This window comes from Amblyomma maculatum, chromosome 3, assembly GCF_055883805.1.
Source record: "Amblyomma maculatum isolate TAMU_Amacu chromosome 3, ASM5588380v1, whole genome shotgun sequence".
In the NCBI taxonomy this organism is placed as follows: domain Eukaryota; kingdom Metazoa; phylum Arthropoda; class Arachnida; order Ixodida; family Ixodidae; genus Amblyomma; species Amblyomma maculatum.
Genome location: NC_139346.1, coordinates 132,291,157 through 132,312,438, shown reverse-complemented (window position 1 = coordinate 132,312,438; position 21,282 = coordinate 132,291,157). Strand labels below are relative to the sequence as shown.

The 21,282-nt window shown below is 44.4% G+C and overlaps 1 protein-coding gene across 5 annotated transcripts; it reads left to right on the top strand.

The window, feature by feature from the left end:
* The first annotated feature begins 29 nt into the window (after positions 1-29).
* LOC146196059 (RILP-like protein homolog) lies at positions 30-19,543 on the top strand. 5 transcript variants are annotated; one of them, XR_014706074.1, is made up of 8 exons: positions 781-1,368; positions 1,552-1,696; positions 5,188-5,309; positions 8,993-9,196; positions 11,027-11,187; positions 13,323-13,475; positions 16,287-16,380; positions 17,564-19,543. XR_014706074.1 is itself a non-coding variant. In XM_084598071.1 (7 exons), the coding sequence occupies exons 1-7, from the start codon at positions 211-213 to the stop codon at positions 17,601-17,603; spliced, it is 1,095 nt and encodes a 364-aa protein (XP_084454197.1). In that variant the 5' UTR covers positions 30-210; the 3' UTR covers positions 17,604-19,543. The 5 variants fall into 5 exon arrangements, 3 of the variants coding, with proteins under 3 accessions (XP_084454197.1, XP_084454195.1, XP_084454196.1); XR_014706075.1 differs by having other exon boundaries at positions 785-1,368; positions 13,359-13,475; XM_084598071.1 differs by lacking the exons at positions 781-1,368; positions 16,287-16,380 and adding an exon at positions 30-480.
* Positions 19,544-21,282: the final 1,739 nt, after the last annotated feature.

The window sequence follows — 21,282 nt, the reverse complement described above, 5'->3', positions numbered from 1 at the left end:
TGCTTTCTTGCTTTCCTTCCTCGATGCTTTCCTCACTCTTCCGTGTTAATGATATCCTCTCTCGCCATGTCTCTCGCTCTCAGTAGCTATGGCCGCAGCTGATGGCTTGGACGTGCAGCCGTTGTGGATGCCTTCTTAGCACTTTTTCTGAATAGGTTTGCGCTAGTGCTGCTCTTGATTCTTAAGCGAGGTAGAAAAAATTGCGACGTCATGGGGAGCGCTTCGGAAGCGCTCAGCGTCGACGACGTGTACAGCCTGGCTGAAGAGATCGGAAAAGAGTTCGAAATATTCATTGACAACTACGGCGTCGAAGCGGTGACCAAGCTCATGACCAAGGTGATCCGCGTGCTGGAATACCTCGAAGCCTACGCCGTCAGGAATGACAGCGCCCACGACGAGATCGCCGAGCTTCGGGCTCAAATCTACCAGCTCGAGCACGACAAGCATGAGAAAGCACAGTCTCGGAGCAAGCTCGAAAAGGTCAGTGCAGTGCTAGCTTGCTTGTTTGTTTCCTCCCGAGGCCACGGCGACCAACTTTCCCGTAGGCGCCTGCGGCGGAATGCGTCACGGATCAGGCGACCCGAAAGTGGCACATGATTGACAAGGCTTGCTCGCTTCTTCACGGCACTGCCGCGCTGTTGTAAGCCTTGACAAAGCCTCTTCGTTTCGCTGCTACCTGTAGGACAAGTCAGCCGGCACATGTAGTAATAGTTTAAACCCCAAGGCCACTCGTAATGCGCGATGACTCATATACGAAGGCGCGGCTTCGGGGTTTTAACGCCGTCATTTGTTTGTAGAGAAAATGGATTCTCTCGACGCTTTCACTTTCAATTCAGTGTGGTCGCTTTCCGATATCTTGTTACTCAGTTGAAAGCTGCGAGGAGCGTGCATGACGCATTTACCTCTTGGACAAGCTGGTTTGCTTTTGCTTTTTTTTTTCCCTCGCTGTGCAAGCAGTGTAGGCGTGGACGGCGGCAACCTCGTGCACAAGCCGGCAGTATGGCATTCATTTATTATCCTACAGTTATCGACGGCTTTCTCCTCTCTGAACCTATCTGGGCGCACGGTGTGAACTTATCGGCGACCGCTGCTCACAGTCGGCTGCTGCTCGTCGTCGTCACTGACAGTTTTTTCTTTTTTTTTTTTCTTAATTCTCGCTGCGTTATATACCATTCAAAGCACGTACATCTCTGTGTTACTTCGAGGCTTCTTTTAATATGTGCTGAACGACAAGCTCTGTCTTCTGAGTGGACTGTTGTGTTTTCTGAGTGGATAGTGTCGCTGGAGCAAGCAGCCGTAATTTCAGCCTTAAAATCTCTACTGTTTCATTTCAAGAACGCCGATAACCGGAAAAATATTTGCAGTTGTGTAAGTAGAGCAGAACTTTGTTCTTTAAAGTGACCCCCACTAATTACGCGAAATTCGCACATTTCTTTCTGTGAACCACCTAGCATCATTCTTAGCTAGCGTCACTGGAGAAGAGCTTTAATGTTTGTCTTTTTGACTTTTTTCCTTGCTTCTGATGTGCCCTTGCATTGTTTGCTTACGCAGGAGATGGAACAGTACGAAAATGTCTGGCAACAGGAAATGAAAGATCTCGGGGGCCTTGTGGCTCGTCTGCAGGAGGAAAACTCCAAACTGAGCAGCTCGCTTAAGGAGAAAGAGAGCCACCATTCCCTACAGTGCGAGCCACATAGTGAGTTACCAAAACTGCGACCGACACAGACCCGAGGCCGAATTGCACTGCTATCACATCACAAAAACTGTCGCAAACTTATAGGTTAGCCCTACTCCTGCTGCTCGACTCCGATAAGGGATGCTGATTGACAACATTGTGTCAGTTTTTATGATGTGATCATTCAGTGTGTATATTCAGCCCCAGAACATCGCTTTCTTTTTTCATCTTCAATAAAGGAAATATGCTGTAGTACATTACGCTGATATTCTAGCTTTATGACATGATATTAGATATAATAGAGAAACAATCTTCTTGGCATGGTCAAGCATGATTACAAAGGAAATTAATGCTTTGTCGGAAATGGCATGGTACCATGGCTGAAACGTTTAACTCTTCCAAAAAGTTTTTTTTTCTTATTTGATATAATGCCACGCAGGCAGCAGTGCAGTATTTTTTTTTTTTTTCAATCTCCTACTTTTTAATTATGATTTTAAGGGCAAATTAACTGGGATAGGATACTGGGTCTTTTTGAAGAGCTTCATTACCATTCGCTGGTGCACCCGATAGGTGTATTTGCTAGTGTACAGGCATTACCTTTTCCATGTCGCTCTGTAAATTTGTCCACAAAGTGTTCTGTTGGTAGTGACATTTCGGAGTGTAAGAACATATTCCTCTGCTGCTACTTTAGTGCATGAACGTGGCATCAACACACCGTCCGCATTTAGAAGTTGTCATGCTAGCTCATTATAAGCTTCAATTCTACAAGAGGATTTTTTATAAGCTTCAATTCTACAAGAGGATTTGTTTGAGGACAAAGTACCCATTCGAAACCTCTTTCAGTTGAATGATAAGGTCTGAAGCAAAGAAAGATATAAAGGAAAGCCCTGAAGGCTGCCTTATCTCAAGATTATGCCTACCAGTTGAATTCCTGGAATGATGCTGTGCAATGTGATGTGTGCGGTCCGCTTGGAGATAGTATTATCGGTCAACCTTTTGTTCCACTTTTCTGTCCTTTTGTTTCATTATTTTCACTTGCATTCAGTTACATCCTTTTCACCAGGGACTTCCTAGCCCTTTCCACATTTGTATTATTTTCTGCAACAATATGAAGTGCTCATATTTTTAGTGGAAACATTTGGTTTCAGCTTTTGAGGTCACACTTCCTTCATCACATCTCCATAGTTAAGATATTTAGTGACCCTATTTCTGAGCTCTTAATCAGCAAAAGAAAAAAAAAAGTGCGTAGATTTGGCTTTGAGGTGTGATATACTATCTCTGGGAACCTGTGTTGGAAGTTCTTAGATATTGCAGTTTTCTTCCAGATGTTTGATCTGGCACCTTCAGTGAGTGGTCTGTTTGTTTAGCCGATAGTTAGTACGTTATAGTTAGCAAGAACTTGCCTATTTTCCCTCTTGTAATGAGAGAAGTGCATATCTCAAATTCCTGAGCTGTGGTAATAGTTTTACAAGTCAAAGTTGTGTCTCAGTGGGGATGTTTGTTATATCCCTCTGTTCAATTCCAGCTTGGAGCAGTTCTGGTCAAAGATAGTGGTCTATCTCTGACATTGATACGCTGTACTTTTCCTCCCCATCACCTTTGCGATTTCCTGCAGCAGTAAAGTGACTGTCAGTCACATGAGGGCATGTAGATAAGAAGAAATGGGGTCTCTTTCTCTCCATCCCACTAGCTCCTGTTTGTACAGCTGCATGTCTGAGCTTTTATGGCACCCTCGTTGTTCAGTCTCCTTGAGTTTCCTGACATTGGGTTCTGAGTCGGGCTCCTTCATCTTCTAGTCTTTGGCAGAGGTCACAACGGGTTGCTGTCTCATCTCTTTATTTGTGATGTTTTCTTTCGGTATCTTACCTCTTTCATCAAAGGCGCTTCACCATGTTTACTTTCTGCTTTGTGATGGGGCACCTTCTATTCTTATTTATAGATGGCTCTGTTTTAGAAACAAGTCCAGTCATGGCTGTCTCATCAGCCTTGTTAATTAAAAGGCAGAGAGATTGCATTCAGTATTCTAGGCCCATTTCCTGTGTGCGGCAGCAGATAGTGGTTATTATATGATGCGTGATAAAGGCTTGCATCCGTGTATTGTATCTGTGCATTCACCTGCTGTGATGCATCACTGATTCTGTTTATGATTTAGGTTATATTTGTGCCATCTGAGTGTATTTTACTTATTTTTCTAGTCAGAATGCTTCTATTATCCCCTTGCTCTCTTTAGTTGGCTCTATATGGTTTTTAAAAAACCTGTGGCCTTTCACAGGAATACACATCCAGATAAAACTCTGAATCATCTCTCTGTTTGCTCATAGACATTTTGCTTTTATGTGTTGTTTTCATAATTTTCATGCATGCAAGTCTGTGTATGTCAACATGGGTAAAAAAATTGGCAGTGGCTTAGTTTGGTTAAGCCTGGTAATCGCAAAAGCAATAGCTATGGCTACACCTAGGCTCAGCTGGTGGTGTAGCTGGTTGTGGTGCTTGTGGTTATGCTTATGGTTATGCAGTGATTCACCCTGGCCACGGCATATAATTCAACTATTGTTTATTGCGGGGTGCTACCTGGTTATTCTATGTATAACTAGTAGCGAGGGAAGGAGTGCCGTGGTTGCAACAATATACTTGGTTGTGGGTGAGGTTAAGGCAGAATATACAACTGCCGCTCCGGCACTGGCTGCAACAGCATTCTTTACGCCAGCAGAAATGAAAGCATCCCTGGAGACCGCGTTTGTTCCACCTGCCGCTAGGCCACCTCCTATAGTATCCAACATTGCACACCCGGCAGTAGCTGCGGCTGCAGCCCCATAATTCTTCTTAGCTTTAGGAGCATGTGGCACAACTGCAACTCTGCGGTTGGTAGCTACCGCCTCGCGAGCCGACAGCGCGAGTTGGGGCCCCTGTTTTTGCTGCAGATGGGATGATGTCACTCCGGCTGTAGCGCCTCTCATGGAAGGAGTGGGAGTTAGGCCGTGGTTAGTAGCTATTGCCTCGCACGCCGACGGCATGAGTTGGGGCCCCTGTTTTTGCGGCAGATGGGATGACGTCACTCCGGTTGTAGCGCTCCCTCACGGAGGGAGCGAGAGTTAGGCCGCGGTTGGTAGCTACCGCCTCGCGAGTTGACGGCGCGAGTTGGGGCCCCTGTTTTTGCGCAGCTGTGCTTAGCGGCACGCCAAAGGTCATGCTAAAGGTCAATGGTAGCTACCACCTCACTACGCGAAGGGCTGAATAGTGAAAGTAGTATTGCTTTCGCAATAAAATTAGAGGCTACCTCCCCCATTGGGAGATGGTTGAAACTGCAAGCTTTCTAAATGTTTATCCAAAAAGTCTTTGAATAAACTAAATTAATTAGGAACTTACAGAAATATCCTTTTATTTATGCACATATGCCACGATTACTTATTACTTTGGCAGCACCTTTTCATGTAACTGCATTAGACGAGGTGAAAAAGCGGGTAATTTCTCTTCTTCCTTTGTGTTCTCAAGTCCTGCTGCGTTCTGTGCAGGTGTCGTGCTGGGTGAGGACATAGTCGTCCTTGAACGGCTGCGGGACGCCTTTGACAAGCAGGCAGCACAGCTCAGCCGGTACGAGAAAGACGCGGCCAAGAAAGCTGCTGACATAGAATCTGTAAGGGTGCATCAACTGCAATTTTTTTCATGTGCATGCTTGTATGTGTACATGTGAGCATGTAAACTGGCGTGCGTTAATCTTGTATTTGTGGCACGTGGTGGCATAGAATAAATTTAGATAGATAGGGAGGAGAGATAGACAACAGGAGGGTGGAAAGACATGCATGGACCTTGAGAAAGACAGGAAGAGGAAGAAACTGTGGTCCAGCTATCGCATTCTGATACGCTTCATTGAATCTCCTTTCCCTCCACCTGGGCTGCACCGCTGACAACAGATTTGTGCTGCTTTGACAGTGTGTCTGAGCTCACTGTGCGATGTCCTGTGACGTTTGCCCCGAGAAAAGTTGAGCAGGCTGACGCTACCTATGCTTTTTGTTAGCTCAAGTTTCAGGGGTGCTGACTAGCCTTTTCTAGCTGCTGGTGTAGTTATGTTACAGAAAAGTTTTGAAGTGCACACCATACACAAAAAATCTGATAATGGATGTGCGTCTTTGGAACCAATAATTAGCATATAATAAATGCCTTGAGAACTGTATTGCAGTTTTTTTATTCATTATGCTTTAATTATCGGCATTACAGCTGTAATATTGGTGTAAAGTATTTATATGAACACAATTCTTGCTCAACAGTTCAGGTTCATACAAGAATGACATTTTTTTGACAGGGCGCATACAGGCCCTTGAAACTCTTGAAAACTCTCGAACCTTAAAATACCGTTTTCAAGACCTTTGAAAATACTTGCTATTTTTAAATGCTTGAAAGTTCTTGAAAAGTCTCACTTCATAAATGGAAATCATGATTTACAGTGCATAAATTTTATAAAACTCACAAATAAGGAAAGTTACTCTCTTAGTGCATTTATTCCTACCTATCGGTGAAGAAATTTTTTTTCTTCGGAGTTTCCTATGTTTAGCAGATGCACGTTAGGTGGGTGCTCATATTAATTGCTTTTAGCAAATGTTCTAGTTCTGGCAACCTTGGTACAGGCCACTGTCATCTTGTAGTGCTGCGTTGCACCTGTTGATGTTTGACTCCAATTTGCTAAACTTTACATTGTTCTCTGTATGTTAGTGCAGCTATATTGCAGTGTGAAGGAATGCAGGGTATAGAAAGCTGATGGTCTAGCACATGTAGTGCCAGAGATATTGCCAATTATAAATAGTCTTTGCGTTTTCACTCTGGGCTCATGCATTTAACTGAGGGGGCAAAGCATAAAAAGAACAGACCGACACTGCACCCTGCCTACAGATGTGTCACCAAGCCAGTGTGGCTTTGTGCACATTTTTTTGGTGGCTACTCCTCTCCACATGTTGACAACAGAGCAGTGAGGAGAAAGAAGGCCAGATGCACCGTTGTCTTCTGCCCAGTGCGTACCCAACCTTCGCTGGCGCCTTTGACGAGGCAATGACAGCCCCTTCCCAGTTACGGCACACGTGCTTCAGAAAGGCAGTACTTACTTGGTCGCCACAAGGCGTGGGATGATTGTCTCTTCTTTTTTTCTTTGCACAGTTTACCATCGACAGAAACCATCCCATCATTTCCCATCATCAGCTGCGATGTTTTGAGGAAGGTGCTAGTGCATAGGCATACTTGTTTTTTTTTTTTTTTTTTTTTTTTTTGTGAGCTTTTAGCATAGCTGTGGGAAACGCAATGGCCAGGTGGCTGTTTTAGGAGGATTCAGCATAAAAGTACAGTGCAGGGTTAAGTGTTCATGGATGTGTCAAGTTTTTTTTTTTTTTTCAATTGAGTGTGCACATGATCGTGTCTCAAAATTTGTAAATATAGCTTGTAGTAAGTCCTTGAAATGATTAGATTGGCCTTCAGAGTCCTTGATTATTCTTGAATCTTTTCTTATGGCGCCTGTACGAACAATGTTAGAGAATATTTGCGATTTGAAGATTTGTGAAAGCTATGGGTCTGTTCGATTCGGCTGCACTCTCTGCACCAGTTTTGTAAAGTTCTGCGGTGGTGCCGCTAGCGTGCAGCATCGGTTCCTTCGGTTCAGGTGTAGGATCGGCGCTGGCTGGTTCCTAAACGAATGGTAGAGTGCAGGCCGGGCCGTCTGCTAGCATTTGCTTCGCCAACAGGCTGTGGTCGGCTGCGTGTACTCGCATCAACCAGTGCCAACTTCCCGGTTAACTTGATGAATTTTCAAGTAGCACATGGTAACGAAGTTTTACCATTAACCAGCCGTTTGGCATATGCGTTGTAATAAATGACGAAAAGACCCTAGTAATTATTCCACTTGTCAACAAGAACATGGTTGTACTCACCAGAAATAAACATACGCATGCGATATGTGATGCATGCTGATCAGTCATGACCATGTGCGTTTCGATCACCCGCTGGTGCCATTAAGCTGCACATATGCGTAATTGCAATGTGCTATTTGAGCTAGCTGTGATTATTGCTATTCACATCAACTGGCACAAACATGCTGAATAAGATGAGTAATTTTCGAATAGCTCATCACAATGAAGGGTTGACACGAACCAGCCTCTGTGCATGTGCACCATGCGGCAGCTAGCACGGAGCGCATACAACTTTTACTGATCACGATTGAAGGCTGCATGCATTATAACTCATGCATATGCTTACTTGTTAGACATGGTTTGGACTACGTGTCGTCGTTTCTTTGGCGAACACGGGCACCATTCTCATACTTAATTTCTCGGTCTCGTACTCGTAGTTTCATTCTATTTTGTAGGAAATGCCTAAAAAATGATTGAATGTGAGCTAACGGTAATATCGCACAGCAACTTCGTCCTGCTTTTACTGAACTATGCAGTAAAAGATGAGTTACATTGAGTTGAATTCAGCAGAGTGGGCCACCGGTAAAAGAAAGTGGCATGTTGCCTGCCGACACCGGGTGAAGTATTGGATGCCCTTGATTTGCTGTGGCAGTCTCCAGGAATGCATGAGAGGGGGCGGAAGATGCGCTCAGCACTCTTGAGACTTACGAAAAATCCATGCAGTCGTTGTTAAAAGCGCACGCAAGCTGAGGTCAGTGACTTTTTTGGTAGGAAATAAGTTTGTTGACCCCTGGGGCCCGTCTTGCTGAGGTAACAATTTTTGTCGCTTCTTTTCTTGTGTGCTGACGGTGTTGACAGTTTCCACAGGCCGCAATTTCATTTTTGTGCATTTACGCCCCACAAGTATAATGCTGCAGTACTTCCTGGATGCTGCTGTATCATAAAATATGAATATCGGATTAACTGACCGAGAGATGCTTCCCTTGATATACTAATGAAGTTCCTGATTTAACGAAATGATTTGCTGTTCCTTTCAGCTTCTCTAAATCGAGTTTTAACTTTATAAGAGATGGAACTACGTTATGAAGCTACATCATAGCTTAGTGCAAAAGAAAAAAAAAATTATCTTCCAAATGTCTGTGTAGCACTGACAATCACTTCAGGTGATATTTATTCTTGAACTTAAATTGGCTCATTTGCCTGTGTCGCCTCGCATACATCAGCTCTGCACTTGGCCCTCACGTGAACGGAATGGCATCATCCTTGCATGGTGCTGGCTGAATGTCTCACACATGTGCTGTAGCACTCTCACTCACTGGCTAAGCAGAACAGAGGCAAAGATGCCTTCTGCCTTAATCTACTGTAGAGTTTGAGCCTCCTTTCAGAAACATGCAGCTTTCTGACATGCACGGCTTATGTGATGTTGCAGCTTCAGCAGCAGCTGGAAGCGAGCAAGAAAGCGGCCCAGGAGCAGACCCGCCGTCACCGCCGGCTGCAGCAGCAGATGAGGCAGATGTGTGAGGAGCGAGGTGATCTGCAGGCCCAGTTGCAGGACCAGCAGAGCCAGCTAGAGACCATGCAGGAGCGGCTAGGCATTGCGGTTAAAGACCACAACGACCTCCTCTTGACAAGGGTAAACATGGCTGCCGCTGGCCCCATTTTTCCAAGCTTTTTTGTTGCACATTGTCACGCATGCTTGTCTGGAGCACGTGAGTAGCACGATGGGTAGTGCAGTGACGAGTGACTTAGTGCTCTGAACTATACCCATCATTCGTGTGGTTTTTAAAAAAGTCAGTATTGGTCAAGCCAACGAGGCAGCCACAGAGGCAGTGCCCGGCCATGCACCATTCAGCTGCTCTAGACAGGTGTTTGAAGGACTGTACTTGCGTGGACCAAGACTGCATTCGAGCTATGAGGCTCAGCCCAACGTCAGCCTCCACGAAACTGGGTTTGCAGCAGCTGAGAACCAAACATCAAACGTTATGCTTTTTAGGACTGAAGACTACAGGATCTTTTCTTCTTTCATTTGCCAGTGAGAGGTTGAAGTTAACTATTTCATTGCCTAGGCAGCGAACCCATTGCTCTAGAGGCGCTCACCCATCAGAGCCGGACATCTTGTTTGAGACCTAAGGATCTTGAGGAAGGAAAAAAACTGTTGACTTTTATATAGAGTAACTTATATTTACATTGTGTATGTTACAAAAGTTTCAAAAGCCATTACTACAGCAATACAATGGAAATAGCTGACACGGTCTACTGGATGGGAGAGACTCACTTTCAGCAGAGCCGTCGGTGCAAGGCACGAACCTTAGGCCAGAACCCAAGGCCGAACAACCAACTATCGTTTGGCACCTTTCGTTCAAACCTGTTTCCCACCGCCTAGCTTGAAAACTCCATTTATTGGTCATAAGCAGCGTGATTGGACAAAGCAGGTGTTCCTCTTGCCCTGTGCCCATCGCAGCAGTCACCTGCACTCTTTTTGCAATGAGAACAAAGCACAGACAAGCAACCTGACACATCACTTAGCCGTGTTGGGAACCCTGGCGATGTTCTCATCCTGCTCCTGGAACGGCATCTCGGGGAAAGCCTCTCCTAAAAGCATCTCAGAGTACAGTGGACGGCGATAGCAGCATGGCTGCACGCGTGGCCGTTATGACGGGTTCCCACTCAGGAACTACAGCTCACGACCACCACCCTTATCTGACCAGAACGATTGGCCTAAGATCGTGACAGTAACAGAACCACTTCTCGGAATACCCCTGTGTCTTGCACGCTGTGCCCAGCGCATAGCCATGCTGGAAAACAGTATTTTTGGAGGACAAGCCTCTGGTGTCACGCGGACAAGAGCCCCTTCGTACCCACACCGACCCCTTACGCTTGGCCTTCGTGTTGTTAGTGTCTTATTGAAAAGCGCAGAAGAGAAGGGAGCAATGGGCGTGCATTTTAGCGATTTCTTTAGGGGTAAACAGTAGATAAAACGCAAGCACTAAACTGCCCCAGTCTTGTGCCTCAAACACCGATGCCAGCTGCAAGTCATGAGAAGTTCATTTCAAACACGAAAAAAAAAAAAAAAAAGCAGGTCAAGCTCCCTCCTCGGCCTGAGCGGCTGATTTCACGGACTTCACCGGCTGGCCAGCTAAAGTTAGTCTTTACATTAGGCGTATGCTGTGGCCACTGAGCCACTTTCAGTGACTGTTGTATTAAGCAGAGTGGAAGGCCTATCAAGCCTTGCCTATGATGAGCATTCTTTCATTATTACAGTGCAAAGATGGCACGGAACAAGAGGAGGACACAACAGCGCTGTTGTGTCCTCCTCTTGTTCCGTGCCGTCTTTGCGCTGTAATAATGAATGTATGTAACCAACTCGCCCAAAATGTTGTATTATGAGCATTCTTGACAAGAGTGGCAATGCACTCATCGGGAGCTGTTTTCTTGTCTCTGTTTTTTTTTTTTTGTTTCTAAGGATGAAGTTCCGGAACTGAAAGGGAAGGTGGTGATCGACCTGGATGACCCGAACCGGCCACGATTCACTTTGGATGAGCTCAAGCACATCCTATTCGAGAGAAATGAGCTCAAGGCTCGAGTTAGTGATCTCGAAGACGAGCTGGCACTGTACAGACCAAGGTAATCACGCCAGTAATGTTTGCATTCTTTCAAGGAGTGTGAGCTTGTCACATTTGTTTGTGCAGTCTGTGAGGGTTACCAGTGCCGACTGAAGAAGAATGCATATTTTTTTTTTTTTTAAATCTGAAATGGTTGAAATCTAATTGCAACGTGTGCAGACTGGTTGTATCAGAGCTGGTTGGTACATGGCTAGAGTGACATCAGTACAAGAATAGAAGCGTAGTGCTTCGTCTTTGATTTATTTCCCAGTCATTCGTGATACGAAAGGAAATGTCTTACACGGTCATGGTATTTCAAATTGCAATTCAGCACAATTTTGAACAGATGCTCAGAAATTGTGAAACTTTTTGTGTACGCTGAGTACAAGTCGTAGGTATTTGTGATGATTTATCCACACCTTCTTTGTAAAGTATCTATAGTGCCAGTACTGAGCATGCAGAATAGGTGAGTAGTGATTGCAGAAATGAAAAGCTTTACTGTCAACCGCTGCACCAAAGGGAAAATGTGTATGCTGGAAAAGTCTTTTTGGTGCTACATAAAACATATAAATATGACTACAATAAGTTGGTAAAGAAAACCCAAGTGATTAAGAAGTTTGCTTTCTTCAACTTCTAATGGAATGAATGCTATTTCCAGCAGGCCAGGCCATCTCGAAAGTACTGGTGTGAAGAAGATTAGCATGAGATTAACAGGAAAAGACAGGCAAGCATTGTTGGTTAATTAACAAATGCAAGTTACTGTTGTTTTAGTCGAAATCAAGGAGAACTGGGCATATTAATGCGAAAGATAAGCGATGCTCTCTAAGGGTAACTGTTTGGGTTCCAAAGGAATGAAAACATAGTAAGAATTGGCAGAAAGTGAGGAGGGTGAGTGAAATTAGGAATTTTGTGGTGGTGAAGTGGCCTCAGGTGACAGACGACCGGGTTAAATGGAGGGCTGTGGGAGGGATCCCCATCCTGCAGTGGACACAGTCAGGCTGAGGATGATGGTGATGAGCATGGATGGTCATTTATATGTTTACTTTAAACTGTAGGCAGAGACACGCATGTCTCTGAGTCGACAGGAAATCGAGGGTGCTAGCCATTAGACGCTTATATCGGGCTGACGTAGTAAGTGTGCGTACATATCGCTCGCTGTGTTGCATGTGCTGCAAACAGCGCGAACGTGACACTTTTAGTTGGCCATGCCACAGCATCCGCCACGTGCAGTGTGCACAGTGGCGACATCGAAGAAAAAGAAGTCTAAGCACGAAGCTCTGGTTTGAAGGAAACGTTTATCTATAATTACTGATGAGAAGAATAGTTGCATAGCCAGCCTTTTTATTACACGAAAAAACTACACAGACTGAAGAAAATGAAAGCACCGACAAAAATCTTGAGGATGCATGTTGTTTCTATGGCGGCCATGTACGCAGCTTACAGCTTGGCCTACTAGATTCAAAATCTCCAAATTATCTAGAAAACAACGAATATGCGTAGCTTATGCATTGGCCTGTGGGCGAGAGTGAGCATAAAAAGTGATCGCCACCATTAAAAGCTAGCTATTGCGTTGGAGAAGGAGCAGGCGAGATGTATTCGTTCCGAAGCGGGCGACCAGCGTGCCGCCATGCTGTGAACGCATCGCACAATGCACGCAGCAGTGGACGTGTGCTGTAATTTACAGTGTATGTGCACCTGTAGGAGTGGTCGAGACACGTACGGATCTGCACATCCGCGTGAGTTGCCTGCATTATCGTGGCGTACGTAACCACTGTGCACGTGCCCAAACTGAAAGTGTCTATTACTCAGATCGTTTGGCTGTTGCTTGTGGTGCGCTCTGCTTCATATCTTCAAAGTCCTTGTTGTCATCAGTCAGCACTGTGACAGCTGTAGAGAATAGTGCCAGGCTCTTCAGGGTCTTGGAGTCGCAGAATGATGGTATGGGTGTACTGCTGCTAGAACTTTCTCTGGTCACTGCCTGAGAGTGTCAGCAAGGTGAGGAGGGGCTGGCAGTGGCAGGAGGAGGACCCCATGGACATGTGTGGTCCTGATGCAGCTGCGAAAGGAGTTAGCACAGCCGGTGTAGCTTACTGAGCAAAACAGAGGCGGGGGGCCTGGACTTTGTGCACTGATGAGCGGCCTTGTCCTCCACGAAAGGTGGTGGGCTCATGAGGCAACCTCGCTTCTGACCAGGCCGGCTGACCCCCCATCGCCGGTCAGGGACGAAGACCTGCCCGTCCAGGGACCCATCAACCAGGAGCCCGAGGAGAAGCTTTTTTCTCTCGGAAAGGCCTCCGGCATCCGCCGATTGTGAGTACTACTCCTTATTACGCATGCCTCTATTTTTTTTTATTTGCGGCTATGGCTGGAACATGGCAACCCTCTTGCTGTAAATGACTGCTCTGCAGCTGGAAAAAGGAGGGATCTGCTCCATTTTTAAAAATCTAAATCTGTCGCTTGCTTGAAGCATTGGCCTCCAAGGCAGGCAACCAAGTTGGCTGTGGACATGCTGTTGAAACCTTGATCTAGGATGCTAGGTAGACTTGCTCTTACCCACCGCTGAGGGCTCCTGCAGTGGCTGGTGTCTTGATGCAGAGCGTTTACATAGCAGACCCTCAGAGCAGAAAGAAAGCAGCATGGAGAGACTAAGACTTTGTAACTGAATTCATCACCGTCATTTGACATAGTCATGAGTCATGCACCATTTATGGACCACAGCACACTTGCAGAAACCTCTAAGAAAACTAACCGAGGCATAATGCTCTAGCGGCAGGAGCGGCTGCGAAGCCACACCACAATGCTCGTAGTGAGAATCCCTGAGTGACTACAGACTTATCCTTGCTTTAGAAATTTCTAGTGCGTCATTCGGCTGCTCTGCTGCTGACGCAACAGAGGTGAGTGGGCATTGCCATTAAATGAGCGTATTGGTGGCATGGTGCTGTCGTGGTGTAGGATCGCAAGCGGTCAGCCACACAGCATCAGACCATTGCTCAGTTAAGGAATGAAGCGGTGTTTTGTTTTATGTTGCCAATTATACTTCTTGCGTGTTAAAAATTAGTGCTGTGTTTTTACCCCAATGTCTCGTGCACACTTTCCTCCTCATCAGTTGAAAAGTTGAACTTTGAGCACATTTCCAGATCTTCTCTTTTCACTGCAATGCTATGAGAGATCTTGTCTATAAAACTAAAAGTGCACCATATTCTGTATTTGTCAGGCATCAGAGTGTCTTAGTGACAATTTTTTTATTTGTGCATGCTGCCCCCTTTTTTTTGTATGTGTGCGTGTCCTTTCCGGCTTCATGCCATTTTGCAATTCAAAGGCTCTTGCCATCTGCGCATGGGTAGTGTGTTATGTATCATAACTAATACTTGAATATTGTTAGCAAGTTTCATTCTTGAAAATGATCGAACGAGACAGCAGATACTTCAGGGGGGACGAGGATCCTTTTCCTTTATTTCAACATATCTTATTGAAACCCGGCGTGCAGTTGCTGCATAGAATGCTGATTTCAAATGTGCATTTAGATTTCAGATATTGCGCCTGGGAGAAAGGACATAGCAAAATAAAATGTCCTGATTAGGTCATTTCTTACAGATCATTATGGTAGCCTCTGATTTAAAATGAGCTTTTTTTAAGAACATGCTGACATCTCTAAAATTTCACTGCACATTCTAAAGCTAAGGAAATTCCCATAAAGTCATTTTGTTGATCAGAAAGTTAAAAAGCATGTGGCAGTCATTGGGCCCAATTTGATCTAATTGCTAAAATGTCACACTTTATTAAGGGAAAAAGGAAAGCTGAGGCAGCTGAGATAATTGCTGAAAACAGCCATACAACATTCACTGAAATCCGTTCGCTCCATCATTATCAGTTTCCATAGGGCACTTGACAAAAAAAAGGTAACTTGAGAAACATGCATCAAAAATTTTACTGTCACTGTCTGACCTTTGAACATATATTTAAGTGTGTAGTCCAGTTGTTACTGAACACAAGAACACCAAATTTATTTATATCAATTTATGAAAACTATCAGAAATGTCACATGCCACTGGCACTTGGAAGTCAGTTCTTTTGATGATAAACAGGCGTTAGTGCTGAAGGCGTCTGCTTAGAGCGTGCATCCGGATGGAAATGAACTAACTTTTTCATCTTGTCTGCGTAATGTTCAACACTCTGCAGGGTTTTCAGTTCTGCCGTACCGAGGAAGCACATTTTTCAATGGGAAGTTGTTTATGAAGTTTATCAGCCATCTTTACACTGTACAGTAATAGTGTCACAGTACTGCATCAATGTCTACCATGGTGTATGCTTTTTCTTCATGTGGGCGCAATAAGTAGCAGGTGCTGCAAACTGTGCTGCTTACTCCAAGAGTTTCATCATGACTCTCTCTGCGGCAGAGCAGCTGAACACCGCGCTAGAAATTTTTCGAGCATGACGAACACCTGTGTGAAGTTCACTTGGAGTGCCACACGCCAAGAGCGTGTGGCATGAGATAGGAGTACTGTGGTGTGGCCATGCAGTAGCTCCTGCCACTGTAGTCATCGTCCATTTACTTTTTCGATTGATGGTGCAAGACAGAGGAGAAAAAAAGAGAGAAAAAAAAAGAAGTTTTTCTCAAAGAACAGTAGAAAGGAACTAGAGAAGCCATTTTCAGCAAGGGAAGCTTCAGCATGCATTTCAAAGCTTTTTGCCTTCAGCTTTGGTTATTGCATGTTTTTCTAGAAGAGTGGCACTTAAGCTTGCTCTCTAAGGAGGCTGGCAGACTGTTTTTGTCGGGTAGGCGGCACACTGAAAAGTAGAGTAACCCTGATTTATCACTCAACTACAGGTCCTCCGCATTAATGGTTATTAATAGCTCCCGTCTTGTTTAGTTGCTGTTGTTTCTACACAAAGCATAATTGTTCTTGTTTCAGTGCAGCCTGGCTTGCATAATCACTCAGAATTAGTCAAATCATATCACTGTTAGCCAAACTATCCTCTTTTTTTTTTCCTATTTCTCTTTTGTAGTTTGTGGTTCAAATTTTAGAGCCCTTCTTCGTGTTTTGTGATAGTTTTTATGATCTGTTGCCTGTTTTCAAAATTGGAATGGTGCTAATTTGAAAAATTTGTTTGGTGGCAAAGGTTCCGGGTCTTTAATAAGGTTATAGGATGATTTCGCTGCCGTATCTTGGACCTTGAAGGAGGGGCAGAACACAGCACTCAACCCCAGTGACTGGTAGGCATTGCTGTTTTGCTGGAAGCTTTTTGTGCCCTCTCTTTTTTTTTTCCCCCCTTCCACGTTTTCTGTGTGCTTGAACACGACAGTGGCGTATGCTAATAGGTTGTCATTAGCAGCACGAAGCAGCAGCACAGGCTTCCACTTTGTTCTAGTTCTAAACATGCGAAGGCAAAACATGCCAGCTGCTGACTCTAAATTGGCGGCCCTAAACAGTTTTCTGTTTGCCGAGCTTGTCTTTTCATCAAATTGCTTGCTTGCTCGCGCAAAGCAATGATCGGCACCTGTGAGCAGCAAATCCAATAGCATGCGTAACTAGGCCACATGCTTGGTTGCTTCTTGTGTCATTGTGTAGCTTACACTGCAGTAGATGTCTTACACAAAAACTTACACGCATGCATTGCAGAGGTGACACCTGTTAACACCTTCTTTGACCTTGCTGACTTTCTCTGCATGGCTGAACTGGCATCAGGCAGACTGTTCTTTTTCTTTCTCATGTCACTGCTGACCAGTTTTTCTCACTTCACACAGCACTGCAGCTTATGTTCACTTTATATGAGGTACTCATTGGGATGGAAACTGCACAACTGCACCATATATTCTAAATGAATGTACAAACAAAGAACCACTGAGCAGTCTAAGTATGCTAAGAGCACCTTCAGCAGCATTTTTCATCGTTTTTCACACTTTTTGCCGTGCAGGCCTAAAACTTTATTTTCTGGATTAAATATACCACACACTCATTGAATTGCACAAATTAGCCACTTAAAGCAGGTCATGGCATAAGTTTTAGCCTCGGTGCCGCATCGTAGGTTTAATTTGTGTCCCGTTTAGAGCATGTGTGTGCATGCATCTTTTAACCACTACCATGGCAACTACTAAAAGCACACCTGTGGAAAGAGAGTGCATGCTTGCACGCACCTACATAGTCGAAAAAGTTGTGTACTTGTGCCTGTCAGCTTCTTCTTTCCTGTTATCTCTGGGACAAGCAAAATGGCAATTGGTTTCATCCTCACCTTCGTGCTTCCTCTTTCTTTCTTTTTTCACTGTTTGCCTGCTTCCTGCCCTGCCTTCCGCCTGCCCACCACTGCACGCTGCCTTGCCCCAGTTTCCAGTACGTGCTGCACAACCTACAGGTGCCTGGCGAGGAGCCACGCTTAGATCTTTTGCCCGAACGTTTCAGTTTTCCAAGTGCCCTGTGGCCCCGCGTCAAGCCCGGATGAGAAGCCTCGCCTGCTGTCTCGTGCGAGGCCTGCTCTCTCAGGGTGGCCTGTCGTCGGAGCTGTTTGTGGACGTCGCACCCATCTTTGAGTTTCATACGGCCTTCCCACTGGACTCTGAACTCTTGCTGTGAAGGCACACTTGCTGCTGCTGCTGGTACTGTGCGCTAGTGCACAGTTGTCAAATTGAATTAAAGCACCAGTGAGGGTTTGTGGGCTTTCGTGTATTACTTGAATGCATTCACAATGGTTTTGCAGGCAGCAGCTGAAGCCTGGAAACAGGGCCACATGAAATAGTGTCACTCTATTCACTTTATGTTCCTTCGTTTGTTTCATGGTACTATTGGCACAAAAACAGTGCACAAATGTCTTAACATAGGCGGCTGGCTCTCAGAGTAAAAAAGTGTTTATGTACTGTTGTATATTTCCAGAGTTGTGGTTTTTGAAACCTTTAAATAATGTTCTTAATGGGAAACTGCTTTTATTTATTTCATGTATTCTAGTTGTTTTTATTTTGTCTTATAGTTTGTCCCTTTTAACATATTTTGGCTGCAGCTTCTCTTTTATGTGCATAGTTTGGTTTGCATTGTTTTATATTCTGCTTTCAAATCTACTTGGTTTGTCAGATGCTTTGAGGGTGAGATATTTCACAACATGTTTCACCTGCTGTCAGCCATTGCAGTTTCACTTTGCTAAGCGTTGTTATTGAAGGCATTTCCTGTTATCGCTGATTGAACAAACTCGAGTGCCCTAAATTGTAGCCAGCTGCCAACCGTTTCAACTTCAGCTCATCGAGTGCTGCAATTTCACCTGTGGGCTTTTGTACAACCTTTAACGATCCACAAGCTTTGTAAGCAATGCATATGCTGCATTGAAAGCATTGCGACGATTCTGGCTGTCAGCGATTGGGAATTCCTTCAGGTGGTGATCTTTCAAGTGAAAGGGAGCAAGTATGTTGTAATCCTTGTAGGAGGTGTAGTGTCCCATATGCACTTGTAGTGCATGAAGTGCTCTCGAAAAAGTACCTGTGTGAATGGACCGACTAATGTTTGGCAGCAGTGTGTAATGTTGTGCAGAACAAATTATTTTTATTTTTTAGGTAGAAAAATTAGGATAGGCATCCTTTGGCTTTGTGGATGCAGTCTTCCTTTTTCACTCCCCAGACTACTGGTTAAAACAAATACGTATGGGCAAATCACAAGCATGATTGAGTCCCGTGGGGTTCCAGCTTGCTTGCAAAGTGGCACCTGTGTGCAGCACAGCTGCTGCTATTTGTCGGTTGCTCCTGGCGCTAACGTGAACTCTAGTAGGTGCTGGCGGTTTGTTTTTAATTAATTAGAGAAGGTTGTGGAAGAAAGGTACATGTAGAAAGAGTGGCTGTGTGTAAAAGGCTAAGAGCCATCTGGAAATGATATTTCGGAAATTTAATACAGTATAAAGGAAATTCATGTCTTTACTGCCCTCTTTTGTTTGCCTGAACATTACAGTTACTAGAAAACTTGATGAGTGAATTTCAGGTTTCGTTAGATTGCAAATCTAGATGCAGCTAATGCCAGAACTAGTTTATGTAGTAATATTCACACTACTTTTATAGTGCGTTAGCATTGAAATGTCATTATCACAGAAAGTGTTTTGCATTGGCCTAAGAAGCCTTGGTTGGCAGGGGACAAAATGGTGAAGATGAAATCACTACTTTTAGGGGAGAAGGAGTAGAAGGGTGGGAGATGACTCGTGACGAGAGTCGAGATTGCTGGACTTGATCATGCCACATGCTTGCATGGTCAACACGTCGCCAGTAGTGGCTGTTCTATCCAGAAAAATGCCAATGCTAGTACATACTCTGCTGCATGAATCGCACTGATTGTGTGTGAATCTTTGAAAGTTGGTGATGTATTTTTTTTTTTAGTTAGTGGGATGCCATGTGCAGCAGAAACTTTTTTAGTGAGCAAATTTTTATGTTGTGTGATAGCCTTTAGCAGTGCCATTGTGAAAAAGAAAAAACAGTATGAGCTTTTTATTTCCTAAAGCGAGCACAACCTTAATTTGTATGGCAGCCGCATACAAATCGGATGCTTTTACCAATGTTTTCTCCAGCTGTCGCATAGCACATTTACAGCAAGCTAGGAGCTGACTTGGCAAAGTGTAGTGGAGAATTGTATTCATGGCATAACATTCATGCTGTGAATGCTTCTGATGGACGCTGCTGAAAATCGACACGATCACCTTAGCATAATTGCTCATAGGCTCAAATGCCCTCGCAGCTAAAAACTTCAGCAGGAGATTTGCTATGAATGTGGCTTTTTTGTAGCCTGATGAGATTGCTTGTGAATGCGAGTGTTTGTGTACTACTTCTGGGGGCCACGTAAGCTAGATATCAAATAGAAATAGTGAGCACGAGCTGTTTTTTTGTACATAACCTTACCTTGCCTTTTTCTAGGCGTGATAATTGTGTGTGCTGTAATGTACACGTGTTTCAATTATAGAATGGAAAGTCCATAGTGAAAGCTCCTATGTGTTTGTGAATGTTCTCACCAAAGAGATGTGTTAGCACTGCTACTGAAAATGTTACATGCTTTTAGTGCCACAAACTGTGCTGACATTGTGACCTTCACGCATACTGTTATGGAATGTATATAGCAAGCCTAGTCCTCGACAGTGCTTGGTGAGGGGAGGCAGTGCGTCTCGTGTAAAAAAAAAATGCTGCTTTGGGCTGGCCACGTCAATACAGATGCATGCTTCAGCAAGCACACGTTTCTGGAAGCACTGTGCATGGCCCTAATATGTGAAAATTGCAAGCTGCGAGATTTCACTCTTGCTTCTCAGAAGTTTGGGAAGTATGTGAATTCTTACGGGTCCTTCATTCATGCTGACGTGATTGGCCACAAAATGGCATGGATGTGAAATTACTGCATTTTGTGTATCTAATTTATATGTTACTGGACTAGTCCAGGGCTGTATAGTACTGTTTTAGTTGTATGGGTTTGCAGCAAGGTTGCTGGCATTTCCACAAGACAGATTTGTCATGTGCCAATCATTGTATGTGCATAGCACACGGCTGCAATCAAGCTGGACGCAACAGTGCCAGAAATAAGGGTTTCCCACTTAGCACACTGGTTAACATGTAGAGGCACTCCTATACGAAGCTTTTATATCTTTCTAATCACAAACTGCAGTTTTGGCAGTTTGCTACGTTGATGATACATTACATTACCACGAAGGCACATTGCAAGTGCAAGATATTAAACTAACCCAAACCTGACATGTGGAGTAACGTAAAATCAGTTTAGTATGCGACCCCTTCAGCTCAACACATTCTACTTAATGTCTGCAAAATAAGTTGAAAGTAATACCAAAGTTTGGCGACGAAGCGTGTCGTCACGAAAATTATCTTTGCTATTGTGTGATCCATTGTAGTGAAGCAGCCAGACTAATCAAATTGTGTGTATTGGCATTCATGTTTTTGAATAAAATTCCTCTCCACAAAAAAATTCTCGCTTTGCTTTAAATGCCAGTGATGCGCAGAGATGCCATCCTTGCAAACAAAACATATCTCTTTGAAGGTGCTCTTTGGTCATTTGGCATTGGGACAGGACTGTAATTGCAGAGAGCTTTCTGCGGCTACGGAATGAAAGCTATGAGAGCGCACCGTAAGCTTACCAGCTCATTTCTCTGGTTTGCTAGT